Source organism: Drosophila sechellia, chromosome 2L, assembly GCF_004382195.2.
Source record: "Drosophila sechellia strain sech25 chromosome 2L, ASM438219v1, whole genome shotgun sequence".
Lineage (NCBI taxonomy): Eukaryota > Metazoa > Arthropoda > Insecta > Diptera > Drosophilidae > Drosophila > Drosophila sechellia.
Genome location: NC_045949.1, coordinates 14,286,570 through 14,299,742, shown reverse-complemented (window position 1 = coordinate 14,299,742; position 13,173 = coordinate 14,286,570). Strand labels below are relative to the sequence as shown.

The 13,173-nt window shown below is 42.8% G+C and overlaps 1 protein-coding gene across 1 annotated transcript; it reads left to right on the top strand.

Moving 5' to 3' along the window:
- Positions 1–8,226: 8,226 nt before the first annotated feature.
- On the top strand, positions 8,227–8,541 carry LOC6611287. Its single transcript, XM_002035801.2, has 2 exons — positions 8,227–8,247; positions 8,312–8,541. Exons 1-2 carry the CDS (start codon positions 8,236–8,238, stop codon positions 8,477–8,479), a joined length of 180 nt encoding a protein of 59 aa, XP_002035837.1. The 5' UTR covers positions 8,227–8,235; the 3' UTR covers positions 8,480–8,541.
- Positions 8,542–13,173: the final 4,632 nt, after the last annotated feature.

Here is a 13,173-nt window from a genome sequence, read left to right as displayed (position 1 = left end):
CTAATTGGATGCCAACCGAACACTTAAGAGAATTCAAGTTCAAAGTTTTGAAATTTTATTTATATTTAATTTATATACCCAGCGGAAAATAATATTTTTAAAATTTAATTGTTTGTTTTAGAGAACCATATTTATTAAAAGATTCAATTCGACTAATAATTTTCATATTGAACTTGAAAAAAAGTATATATATTTTAAAGCCACTGATTTATTGAATTCATTTCGGACTGCTTTACGCTTATTTAACTTGGCTTAAACACATGGGGAAATTCGGTTTCATTAGGTTTTCCATTTTCATAAACGTTTACGATCATCAATTGTCATTAGTGAAATTAAAAGCCGGCGAAGATAAAGTGCCGACTGTCAAAGTGGCCAAGGAAAGTTTAGGCTTGGGACCGTTTCGACAGAGCAAACTTCTGTGCGCCGACTCGAGATCAAGATAGTGTGGCAATTGATGAATTCGTGGAGGCGAAGAGGAAAACGGTAGATCGGTGGGGCCACCAGCACCATCAGGCCACTGGGGAAGTCGACAACAAGTTGTAAGAACAAATAAACAATTGGTAATTGTTTCGAATTGGGAATGGAAATGGAAATGGCAGAGGCTGTGCCAGTGGATTGGGAATGGGAGTTGCATCTAAAGCTGGAGGATTGCCAGCCAGCCAGGAGGAGGAGGATGAGGTGGATGGGGAGACACAGAGACCCGGTGACACACATTTCCATCCATTTTACAGGCACACACCATATACTACACGAATCGTACACGAGCTTGGAAACCGAAAGTCACACAAACCGAGATAATCATCAAACTCAAGACTTACCCGGCTCAGACATTGCGACGTTTCTGTTTTGGTTCCTCTCTGGGCCATCGTGTGAAACATAAATGCGCCTAAATTGATTTTTAAATGCTCCTGGGGACCTCTGGCGAGGATTGACCCAGCTCAACCCTCTGGGAATCGGCTGGGAAGAATCGAATGCAGCCTCTTGCCTGTCGCTGCCGTAATACGCAGAGCCCGTTTTTGGCCGTGGCTGGAATGAACGACAAAATCTGTTTACTATTTAAGGCAGTAACAATTTGTTCGGCTCACGTTTTTGGCTCGCACATATTTGGCTAGGGTGCGCTTCTCCCAGAATGAGCAGCCAACGAAAAGTGGAGAAAGATTCAACGGAGATGGCACTGAAATGCCCGAAGTCTTGGGGGAAAAGGGAAATGATCCCAGATCCCAACGCCCACAATGAAAGGCGATGGCGATGGCGATGGCAAAGGCGTTGCCGCTACAAATTCCCAGCTGGCCGATATGAAATCACAAAAACATTGCATAAACATCGGTGCATCGGTGGACAATGGGCCACCTAAATGAACCGATCGTAAATTGCGCGGTAGTTGGGCACACAGTCAAAAGATCCCCCTTCTGGGATCTGCATCTCCGACCGTGGTTAACTGTGAAGTCATAAATTTGTCGACCGTTTCTCGTTTCTGCCGGTTAACGGAGCGCGCACAGTGCGTATCTTTTTTCGGCTTGTAGCCAAAGTTAACGTAACAGAGCACACACCCCCGAGGGAATTAACATGGTCAAGATCATCGCGAATCATAAGGCCTCAAGATCGAAACGAAGTGAGGCGGATGGGGGCCTGAAGTGGTAGGTGTTACTGAAAGATACAAGAGATGGTTTGTAGATATACTGAGCTTTATTAGGAGATATGTTAAGTAAAATGTCTCAAATTTTTATTTAAGTTAACACTAGGTAGCTTCTATCTTTCAAAACCTATAATGCCTATAATTATGATTATCATTTATGGTTAGAATCTTTATCAGCACGATTATAGTGCAATTTTAAAGCAGTCGTAAGGAAGTGCTTGTTCTGATTTGAATGCGAAAAAGATCTTGGACGTCGACACTGTGATTTTTCACCATTAAGTCATAAAACTTAGCTGTCTTTCTTTACGAGCAGTGATAATTCCCAGTTCAGCTTAGATAAACACACTTTTGGATTGCTTTCGGTCGTTGATCGGTAGCCAAAGCAATCGACCAAACTATCGGTTAAAGGGGCTTAAGGGGTCGATCAGATATCTGTGATCGAAAATGTTCTCAAGCCCCGGGGGCGAGGGCAGGGCGGAAGAACCCCAAATCAACATCCATAAAGAAATGTTCGGCCAAAAAGTCTAATAAGCAGTAGTAGCCCAGGCTCAGCCTTAATAGTTTTAATTGAATTTTAGGCTTCGCCTGTCAGGCGGACTGACCAAACAGCCGAAATGCAGGAGGCAGAGGCGAAACAACAAATTGTGGTTGGGTGTGGTTTTAGTGCGGTTTGGAAATTCTCCGGGCCAAGGCAAATGTCGAAACATAAATTAATATGCAGGCTGGCAGACAACAAACGGCAATAGGCGGAACCGACCAAGGCAAGGCCAGTAGCCGGCCAGGTTTTATTGATCTTGCTGGAGAAACTACGAGTATGTGGCAGTGCGGCAGCAATGAGCAACATGTGCAACATGCTTGCCAAAAACATTTGCTCAGACAATTTTCTAATACCGATCATGCATGCATATAAATCTTGCGGCAAGTGTGCCCATGCGTTTCCTACAATCGCTGCTCGCTACCCTAGATGAAGAAGGGTTTCCATGGATATCTATCCTATTTGACTACATTTTAGCCGATAAAATATGGAATCAATTTCATGGAAGATTAACTAAGCCTTAATCGTAGCTATATGTATGCTATGTCCATAAATGAGCGGAAATAAGAAATGGAATTATATTTAAAGCAGATAATAACAAGTTGGAAAGCTATAATCTTTATAACCTTGTCATTTCCTCTAAATATTATCTTTTTCAAACAGTTATATTCCGCTACACCAAGAGTGTATAAATCTCTCACATATTTAGGCAGCAATATATTTTAATGATAATCTTCACTATCCGATTTTTCGGTTGGGTGGTGCTGGAAAATTGAACATGAACAGCAGCAACATGGACATGCATCAGCAACAAATTCAATTCGAATTTCCCACTGATGCTGGCGAATTCTATTTAAATTGTTTCGCCAGTGCCAATCGAGGTGGATTCTCCGTAGCTCCGTTTAATGGGCAGTTGCTAGCTTGCTGCTTGTTTGGATGTTTGCTTGTTCTTGTGGCCGTTGTTGCAGATGTTGCTGCTGCTGCTGCTGTTATTAGATGTTGCTGCGGTGCACTGCAGTGCAGTGCAACGCTGCCTGGGCGTTTAACCATTATTATATATTGGCCTCATGCTAGTCATTCGTTTGATTTTGTGTTTTCCCCAGGTTTTTTGTTTTCCTTGCTGCTCGAGTAGGCCGCAGCCTCTGCAATTTATTCAGCAGTCCAAGTCTTGGTCTTGTGGGTAGCTGTTGCACTACGGTTGGTGCTCTGGTTGCCGAGACATTGATCTAATAAATGTGGCCGGTGGAGGTCCATGCTTTTTGTTTTATGTCGTTTTGCTCTGCAACTCAAATTGCCTTTTGCGTAGTCGCTGTGGGTTTGATCCACTAAACCAATAATGCCACACAGCTGACCCAGTTTCCCCGGCTACTCCCCCCATTGCGAACTTTTCGTTTTTTATCATCGTTGCAGCAGCTTGTTATGCGATTTCTGCGGTAATTATAGGAATAGAAAGATGCTAACAGAAATAAAAAGTTGTCCAAAACCTACACACAAGCAATTTGCAAACGAAATGTTGCATTTCGCTTCAAAATTGCAAATTGAAGAGCGGGGTGGACCAGATAGCTTTTCATAGCGTAAGATAATTGGGCAAGATTTGGGTTAGTTTGGTGAAACTTCCCACATAAAAGTCTGTCATGGCTTACATGGTAAGTGCATTAAAGTCAGGATATTGATAGGATTATCTTGATTTTGGGGCTACTTTAGTTGACTTCCAGAATGTTAAGATAATAAAATGAAATAGGGAACATAACATTTATGGGTGTCATTATCTGGCAGTAAAATATAACAGCACCAATTACTGCATTCAGAACAGAGATGGACTTCTTCTTTCTCCAAAACTTTTCCCGCCACCCATGCCGAACTTTAAGAATCTTTAAATTATGAGTGCCCCCAGCGACTACGGTAGCTGCAGATCTTCCAGAGTTAACTGCCGATTTATGGCCCAACTTAGCACGGTCAACTGGCCAGAAAGAGTTAAGGAAAACACTAACTGCGAACGTAAGTTAAGTATGCCAAGTTGGCGATCTATTAGAAGATATGCTAAAAGCCCGCGCCAAACCGAAGACCAAAGTGAGTGGCTGCCACTCGAGCGACCGCCTGGCAAACACTTCTGTTAATGACACTCGTCTTGCGGCTCCTTGGCCAGTGTTAATTTGCGGTCATTAGCCAGAATCTCTCGCTTAGACTCCAACTCCAACTCCAGCTGGAGCTCCGACTGCAGTGCATCTTGCAGTGCGACTCCTTCGCGGCGTTCAATCAATTTGCGTCCGCGCGGATTCTTTTCTCTCCGGCTGGCGGGTAAAAGGCTTTCCACACACGCGCACACACACACTCTCTTCACAATGGGTTGTTAGCCCACAATGGGCTTTTGTTAACGGTTAAATTACACTTGATGCCGCCTCTTAGGCTAATGATGCGTATGGGAATCGGGTGAATACAAATGCTAATTCATTTGCACTTTGCCCCGCCAGCTCGACTGATTCCGCTGATTTATTTATGCAAAAATCATGCCGTTGAAGGTGCAGGCAAAACAATAAATTACGGCCACAAAAGTGAATGTTAACAATGGCGAAATGGGTCAGAGTCGATCGGTTACGCTTGCGCTTCCCGGGAATTTCGCAGGTGCTTGCTGCCTGCTGCAGCGACTTAATCGGCAAATTAAACCGCCCCGATGATATATTAAGTGGCTCTTTAGGACCTGTTAAAAATGCCCGAGCACGCCCGCCCCAAAAGATGGCATTGCTAACCCAATTTTCCCCGGTAAGGGAATCTGCGTGCGATTCAAATTTCCATTTCCTTCAATCGCCATTGGCCAGCTCGCAAACACACGCACACCTGCCGAGCGGGGCCAACAAATTTCACTTATTGCCAATTTGCTGGCAATGAAATAAAATACTTTTCTTCCGCGACGCGCCTGTTTGTTGCCGATAGCCAAAAACCTGACCATGGACGCTCCACTCCGAGTAGTTGGAGTGCAGCAGGGGGGAAATCCCCACACTCCATCCCACCATCATCATCCAAATTGAACGGCAGCCCGCGCGGCTCTGCAATAAATAAATTGCGAAATTTATTTGGCGGCACTTACGCGTCGCTTTTTTTCATCGACTGCATTTTCCATAGTGATTTATTTGCATCGATTGGCGCGGGGCTGGCGGATCGAGCATCGGGCAGATGATCCAGTCGCGGTAAATAGATGGCTAGAAAATATCAATAAAAAACTAAAATATTCTAGGTTATGGCCAGTGCCAGAGATGCGAATGCCAGTGCGTGCTCATGGAGTGACTGCAGTTAGTGACAGGCATATTGAGTGCTACTTGGAGTTAGTACTTCCTGAAGAATTCCAAATGTCCCATTGCTATGAATAGTATGAAATAAGAACTTGTTAAATCCGAGCCGAAATAATTAGAACATCCAAAGGTTAGTTTTAATCCAAATTACTTTCAAATAATTCGGCTGACTTAATTCCTGTCCTACATAAGCAGTTGATTTGGCCAAGTGCTGAATGGCGTTTCCAGTTCCCAAGGGGCAGCATCTCCGATTCGAGTCGGAACAGCTTCCAGCTGCTTTTCCGCGAATCTCTCTCGGCTTGTGTGTGTGTCCGTCTGTCTCCCACCAAGATGCGTCGGCCTTTCAGGCATTTTCAATTGATTTTCAAATTTATCAAACAGGAAGCATCTCTGGCTACGCAGAGCGAGAACTAGCAGCAATCCGAGGCTCCAGCTCTGACTCTGGATTCGGCATTAGCTCGTTCTCCAGATGTGGCTCGCGCTGCGTGTCCATTTAACGGCATCTTATGGCGCAGAATTGGCCAACTCATAGTGTTCGCCAGATGGCTAAAGCCAAACAAACAAACCAACAAACCAACAAGCCGGCAGACGACAGGCAAAGTGTTTCTGTCGCCGCTGATAGATGCGGCGGGTTTCGATTCGAATAGGATCGGTTTGGTTTGTGTGGAGATCTGGCTGACAATTTGTCAACTACTCGCCCAGCTTTACTTTGCTAATTTAACTGCTGTTTTAATTAGTCACCGCGCCTCCAGAGTATTAGCATTAAGTGACTGACTGGCTTTGGGTTTCGCGAGGGGTGTGCGCGTTATTAATTGTCCGGCTTTTAGCAGACGATCTCAATGGCCGAGTGGCAGGTGACAGGCAGCAGCAGCAACTTTTAGTACCTTTGCGTTTCTGGTGGCTTTCTTTGGCACAAGTCACAAGCCATATTTGTTATTTTAAAGCATTAAACTCTTAATATAAAATATTTAATTGCCATTAAATCATGTTTTACGAACATCCCAAACTCTATTTTAAAAATAGGTATTAAGCTTCTTGAAAAATATACATAATTTATACATTCCGGTCTACTCTTTCTGAGAAAAGTCAAAGTCCTTAGAAATTCATTATTCATTTCTGCCTTGATTACATGGCAGATTTCTTAGTAAGTGGTCTTTCTTTAATTCGATAAATTTTCAAAAGGCGAGGACTACCTTAATTAAAAAGCAAGCCTACCCGACGCCGGATTCTCCTTCCTAAGAACACAGGAATAAACTAAATTTCAAATACAAAAGGATACAAAAGGAAAGCTTGTCACAGAATTCACTGTTTCACAGTTAACAGAAGTTATACAGTTCTGTCAACGCTTCGATAAGTTTTCAGGTGTCGCCGCTACTTCGTTAAGTTAATCTACCCAATACACAAGACTTTTTGGTTCGAAACTTAGCTACATTTAAATTTACACTCGTAATAACGTTAAACCATTTGTAGTCTACAAGTAAAATTACCCTTTATTATTTTCTTGCTGCTCATTGCCGCTGGGTGGCGCCATATTTTTGAATGAGAAAAATTTTAAAAGATTTATAAAATAATAATGTTAGTGGAATAGTTTGTTATGTTTTTCAACATTTTAATGGGGAGTAGGCAATTGGTTTTGTTGGCCGTAAAATATATCTCATTGCCTTGACCAGATAATTTCAATTAAAAACGAAATCGTTGCATGATATTAAGAAATTAATAGTTAAATAAATAAATAGCTATAACTTGATGAAAACAATAACTTCTTGGGAAACATTGATGTGCATTTATTTTTTCCTCCGTGGAACGTAATGTAATGACCCAGCACAGTAATGCACAGTATCAGGTTGAACGATCTTCCCATGACCGTATGTTTGATCTTAAGTCTGCTTATTAAATTTTATCCATCCTAAGATGAACACGACATATAGATTTAAATGAACTATTTATGCATATTCGCAACAATAATTCGGAACAAATAAAATAAAAATACTTCAATACTACGACCAAATTATTTCACATTTATACCATCATAGGTATGTATATACTGGGAAAATTTGGGGAATCTCAAAAGCCAAAACGTGAAAAAGAAGTAAGAACTTCTGACCAACATTTTTAACTTTCGGTTTTTAACCAAATTAAGGTTAAAATGGTGCAATGGATTTAGATATATTCCTTAACTTCAGGGTGAGATTTCTTAGACTCATGGGCTCGGAAAATTGAGCTTTTTACATCAGTTTTCTAACATTTAGTTGATCTTCGCGATATCAGCTAGCTGGAGTGCAAAGAAGTGGATTGCCGTTGACCAGTTTTGATTTGTCGACTGGAAAATATAACTAGAACATTGGCTCAGTCCAGAAATTTAAGTCAACTAAATCCTCACATAATATTTGATATAAACAACAATGACATAACTCAGCGTTAGCCTAAGAAATACCCAAAAAATGCAAGCGCTTTATGTAAAAGATGTCTTTAACGTGTCTAGTTGTGAATCAATAGCTATGTCGAATTAAAACCCCCATATAAACCCAATATAATAAAAGCTCATGATGAATATAGGTAATTCTCCAATGCAGTAATACCAGGAAAAAAAATATTCTTGATTACTGCGATTCTTTGGAAATATTTATGTTCTTCCACCGAGTTACAATATGACCCAGCTCCCAATTATCGCGGCTTTAGTGTGTAATCATACTGTGGAAGCGATAACAAACTGCTCTGGGGTATAAAAAGCGCTGCGCTCTGCAGAAAATTCATACTTAAAATTCAAATCCCGCAAGATGAAGTTGTTTGTGAGTTTAACAGATTTCTCAATCCATTATGAGTTAATTAAACATTTAAATCCATTTTCACCAGGCTGTTCTTTTCGCCGTTTTGGCCGTTGTCCTGATGACTGCCGCTCCAGTTTTCGGCAATCTCCCACAGTGCGAACCCACCGCCGACGCCGCCCAAGGCGGTAGCTATCCAATCACGGAGCTGATGCGGAACGGCAAACCTATTTATAACCATGGAAGAAGAGGTTAACTGATCATGAAAAGAATACAATTGACATCAAGTGGTAATAAAATAGCGCATCTTAGAAAAGATTTGTTAGTTTTTTGCAGTAGTTTTCAAAAGGTATGGACACCCAAATATGAACGATAACATCTCGGGATCTGTGAGCGCTAGAATAAGAATACAATATAAAATTCTTCTTAGCACTCACTCTACTTAAGTACTACCTGATAGGAATAGCTTTCATTCTTGTTTTTAGTTATAAATGTATATTATGTTTTGCTTTTCCCCTATTGACGATCAATTGCAAGTTGCAAATATGACCAATTGAACCCTTGCTTTCCAGTCTTCACGAATCCATTTAAGCTACAATTTTCCCAAAAGCCCACATGGCAAGAACACAAATTGCGGATAGTAACCTGCTGACTAGAATAGACAGGCATGGTAGAATAGACAGGCATCCTAATCTAAGCCGCGCGTGTAGAACATCATCTGGCACCGCGAGCTGACATGCAAATTAAAAAGCATATGCTTTGACTCCTAATCACAAAGCACTTTCATTCAGTGACTGCTCTACCCCGCCTCGTCCTTTTTGGCCCAGCTCACTTGATGGGTGACTCTTTTCTTCCGCCTGTCAGACGTCGCTGCCGTCGCCTTGTCCGCGCTCACATCCGCGCTCCCATCCGCGAACACATCCGCGTCCTGCTACGCCGCCTGACGTTGACATTGATGTTGCCTGTTAGCTGTTGGCTGTTGCCTCTTTGAATGTGTTGCCTGTGTTGGGTGGTGGCTGATGCGAGTGGCTGCCATTTGGGTGCGTGATGGATTTCTGCAGCACTCCGAGTCGAAATCCAGCGACTCCGACAGCTCGGCGCACAACTACGCCCCAAATGGCGCAAAAAGCGAAATCCCCCAAAATGATTAATGACTTTTCAAGTGACTGGCAACAAAACCAAGTCACCAGTCACATAACGAGCCTCAGCCAGGATCAAAAAATCGTGGCTGCACTGTGGAAAATCCAGATTGTATATCAGGAAGTAATACGAAATGTATACTAACTACATAAAGTATTAAAAAAGCTATATGACGCTGAACTTAACAAATCGAAAATTTTTTATTTTTATTACAAAACCATAAAAATAATATCTGAACAATGATTGTTTAAACATATACATTTTATCATAGGATTAAGTTTCATGTATCTCAGTATTTTCTCAAAGTGTAATGGCTCGCATAGTGGGCGTCTCAGAAGAGAGCCACAAATTAGTCTCAGCAAACGAGGACGCGACTCCTAGACACTGACTCCGACCCCAGATCCATCTCCGAGTAGTCTCCCCCTGCTCCTGACACATCCAACTTCCACTTCCAGAGACGTCCTCCGCTGCTCCGGGCTGCTCGTCTATCTTTGACATCACTCTGGCTGAGTGATGGGGCTGCGTGTGTGGGGTCCTTGTCATTGGGATTAATGATTTAAATGCGGGGGAGGGGTCTTCTTCTTCGCTGGCTGACTCGAACTGTTGTCGTGTCATTAACCAACACTCTGGCGTGCCATTTTCACCTGCAGCTGCAGTCATTTTTCAACACTGAGCCTGTGGGATGGCATCGTTAATTGCAGGCAAACGTCAAAAGTCGTCTGTCAGTCCAGAAACCCCGCAATCCTCCAACCACCAGGAGGCTCCTAGCATCAAGCATCAAACATCAAGCTGAAGCCTGGCTTCTCGTCCACGTCCACATCCACGTCAGAAGCTGTCAGGCTCACAAAAGTATACATCACGGCCAAAAGTCCCAGTTCCCAGTTCCCGGTTACCAATCTCAATCCCCCTCTTTTCAGCCAGAGTCCAGGCCTGGTCATGGTCGATAGTTGGCTGTTGCTGTTGCAAAAGATTGATGTGTGCTGTACGACGTCGGCAGGCAAAACGGAAAATAAATGATGTTGGTGATTATTTTTCTTCATTGAGCGGCAGTCACTGCTGCCTGTTCGCTTTGCCGTTGTTTCAACAGCCATTTTGGCCATCAATCTCGTAGAAGCATCAGGCGGACCCAACGGGCGTATTCGAGGTGGCCATCAGCTGGCGGACAGGGGGCTTGCTTGGCAGAAGGGGCTGTACTCGCACTCGCTTATTCATTCATTCATTCATTCATACGCAGCACATTTAGACAATCTATCAAGTTAGCCTGACTCGAACTGGTTCAAATGGGTGGTCAGTGGGAGGTGGACAGAGACAGAGAACATGGCATTGAGCACTGAGGATCGGTGTTTATTACAATGCACCAATAAAATATTTTGGTTAATCTTATAATAGAAATTCCAAACGCTAAGGGCCCATAAAATTTTGTTGAACCAAGGTGAGCTGATAATATGCCACCACTCCATTTATGCCAATAGCACCAGCATTTCCTTTTTCAACTATCCACGAGTACATATCTCCATCCATTACGCTGCCACTCTTCTCAACCAGGACATTACCACAATAACGCCCTCAACTCTTAGAACATCTGCAGCTCTCCTTCTTGAACGAGTTTGGAGAAAAAGTGCAATATCATCAATTACTCGACAAATTTAGTGCCAGAAGACCAAGTCACTAGTCGGTTGGCGATTCTGCGGGGTGAAATGCCCGAACAGTCGGGGCAGAGGTCGGGAAAACGAAATGTCCGGATGCAAACAATAAAATACATTTTCCGGTTACTTGTCACCCACTTTTCTATCGGGTCCGCCTTCGTCTTGACCCGCCGGAGAGGAAAATCCCTTTCTCGGTCTGAAAAGAAGTTGACACATGCTGCCGCCATCGCTCCTTTTCCACTATCCTTTCCAGCAAGACCGACAGAGCCGGCAGATCCTGCACAGCTGCAAGTTCTCCGACTTGCTCCGGGAAACTCCTCGGCAATTGCCAACAAAGCATTTCACTTTTTCGGTGAGAAAGCACTCTTCTTGCTGTTGTTGTCGTCCAAAGTCATGTCGACAATAGCTTTAGCTTTGCTTTTGACACTTGGTAAATGGCGCCCGCCCGCTGAGCGACTGCAGCCAACATTTTGCCCACAACTCTCGGCTTCCCCAGCTTCCTTATTCCTTATGCCTTCCCTGCCTTCGATTGCCAACATCCTGCGGCCTCCTTGCGGGTGCCCGGTGGGCGTGGTCGGGTCACTTGTTTACCGCTCCACTTACGCGTCGCTCTGGAGAACTGTTGGACACTTTTCCGGCCACTCCTGCAGAAGCTCCTTCCCTTTCCCTGGTCATGGCTGGAGATTGTCCATCCTAGATGCACTGAAAACAAGTATCACAAATGCGTTAAATATGTATGCAAACATGTCAGATTTCAGGGAAACTATATCATCAATCAATTCTGTGTAAAAATACCATACTAAGAAAATATAAGTAAAAGATTATTCTGAATTGTTTGTGTGTTTTTCATAAAGAAAAATATTGCACTCAGATTCACTCTTTTGTGGAAGCGATATCACTCTGCTTTGCGATTAAAAATATAGCGATTACTGTCTTCAATATAAAAGCTATTTTATATTATTCAACCGCAATATAAGGTATTTCAAAAGTAAAAGATCAATTTTTTCTTTTATGTTTTTGCTTATTTAAAAACGTATATAAAAGTATTAGCTAATTGGTAATTTTCAATTTGAGAGATCATGGAGAAAGATGGCTGAATTAAATTGGTTAAGCTTCCATTTCCGGTTACGATTGGCCTTCCACTTTTTTTCTCTGCATTGCAATCCTTTAGATCGCACTGCAAATACCCCCTGTCTTTTAAATATAAATTGAGCCAAAGTGCAAAGTGCAGGGCACTGAGGGCACCGATGCGAACTCTGTGGGGGCTTTTCGCCCATTCTCCTCCACTAACTTCATTGCCTTTCATCACCCGGACTGCAGATAATAATTTATCAAGTGCGTGTCGGGATGCTTGACACAAGATTTGTTGCTGCTGCTGTGGGATATGTCAAGTCGGGATGCCAATCGACGACAGTGTGAGTGACAGACGGGAGTGAAGTATTGGATCAGGTTGTCGGCAATCGATAAGACAATCAGGGGAGGACATTCGCAATGGATCCCAAGCACAAGCGGAAATTGATATTAGAGGCGTTGCAGCATGGGAATTAATAATTGGAAAAAATATGTATATCATACCTTACTGATGTGAAGAGCATGATGACACGGTTGGTTTTCTTACAAAAATGTAAATATTTACGTTTCATAATTCTGTGAGTTGTTACAAGTAAACATAGACGAGTAGGACACAGATCGAAATGTATATGATTATCCTCTAGAAGACCATAATTATGAGGGCTATGTTCCAATTACATTATTTTGTACAGGTGATGTACGAATTATGATGTTATCATTTCTCCGCTTCAAAAGGTTTAAAAGTTTCTCTTTCCGTCGTACTCCCATTTCGAAGGGAAAAACGAAAATATTGGGCAGCATAAATCTTGACGGCCAACTAGTAAATTTTCATTTTCACACCTTTCAACACTTTTCACGCTAACACGACCAGAAGGAACATTTTGCTGTCAAAAATAAAAGGCAGACCAGCAAAGAGGCAAAGAGATTCGACCTCTGATCCCCCCTTTCTACCAATCTGTTTCCCCCTGACAAGCTACACAAATACTGTCATATACAGCGGGAAAGGACCAGGAGAAAGTAGTGAACGAGGAGCAGAGAGCAGTCCGAACAAGGAGCATCAGAGGAGTTTGGCCAAGAAGAGCGGAGCAGACAA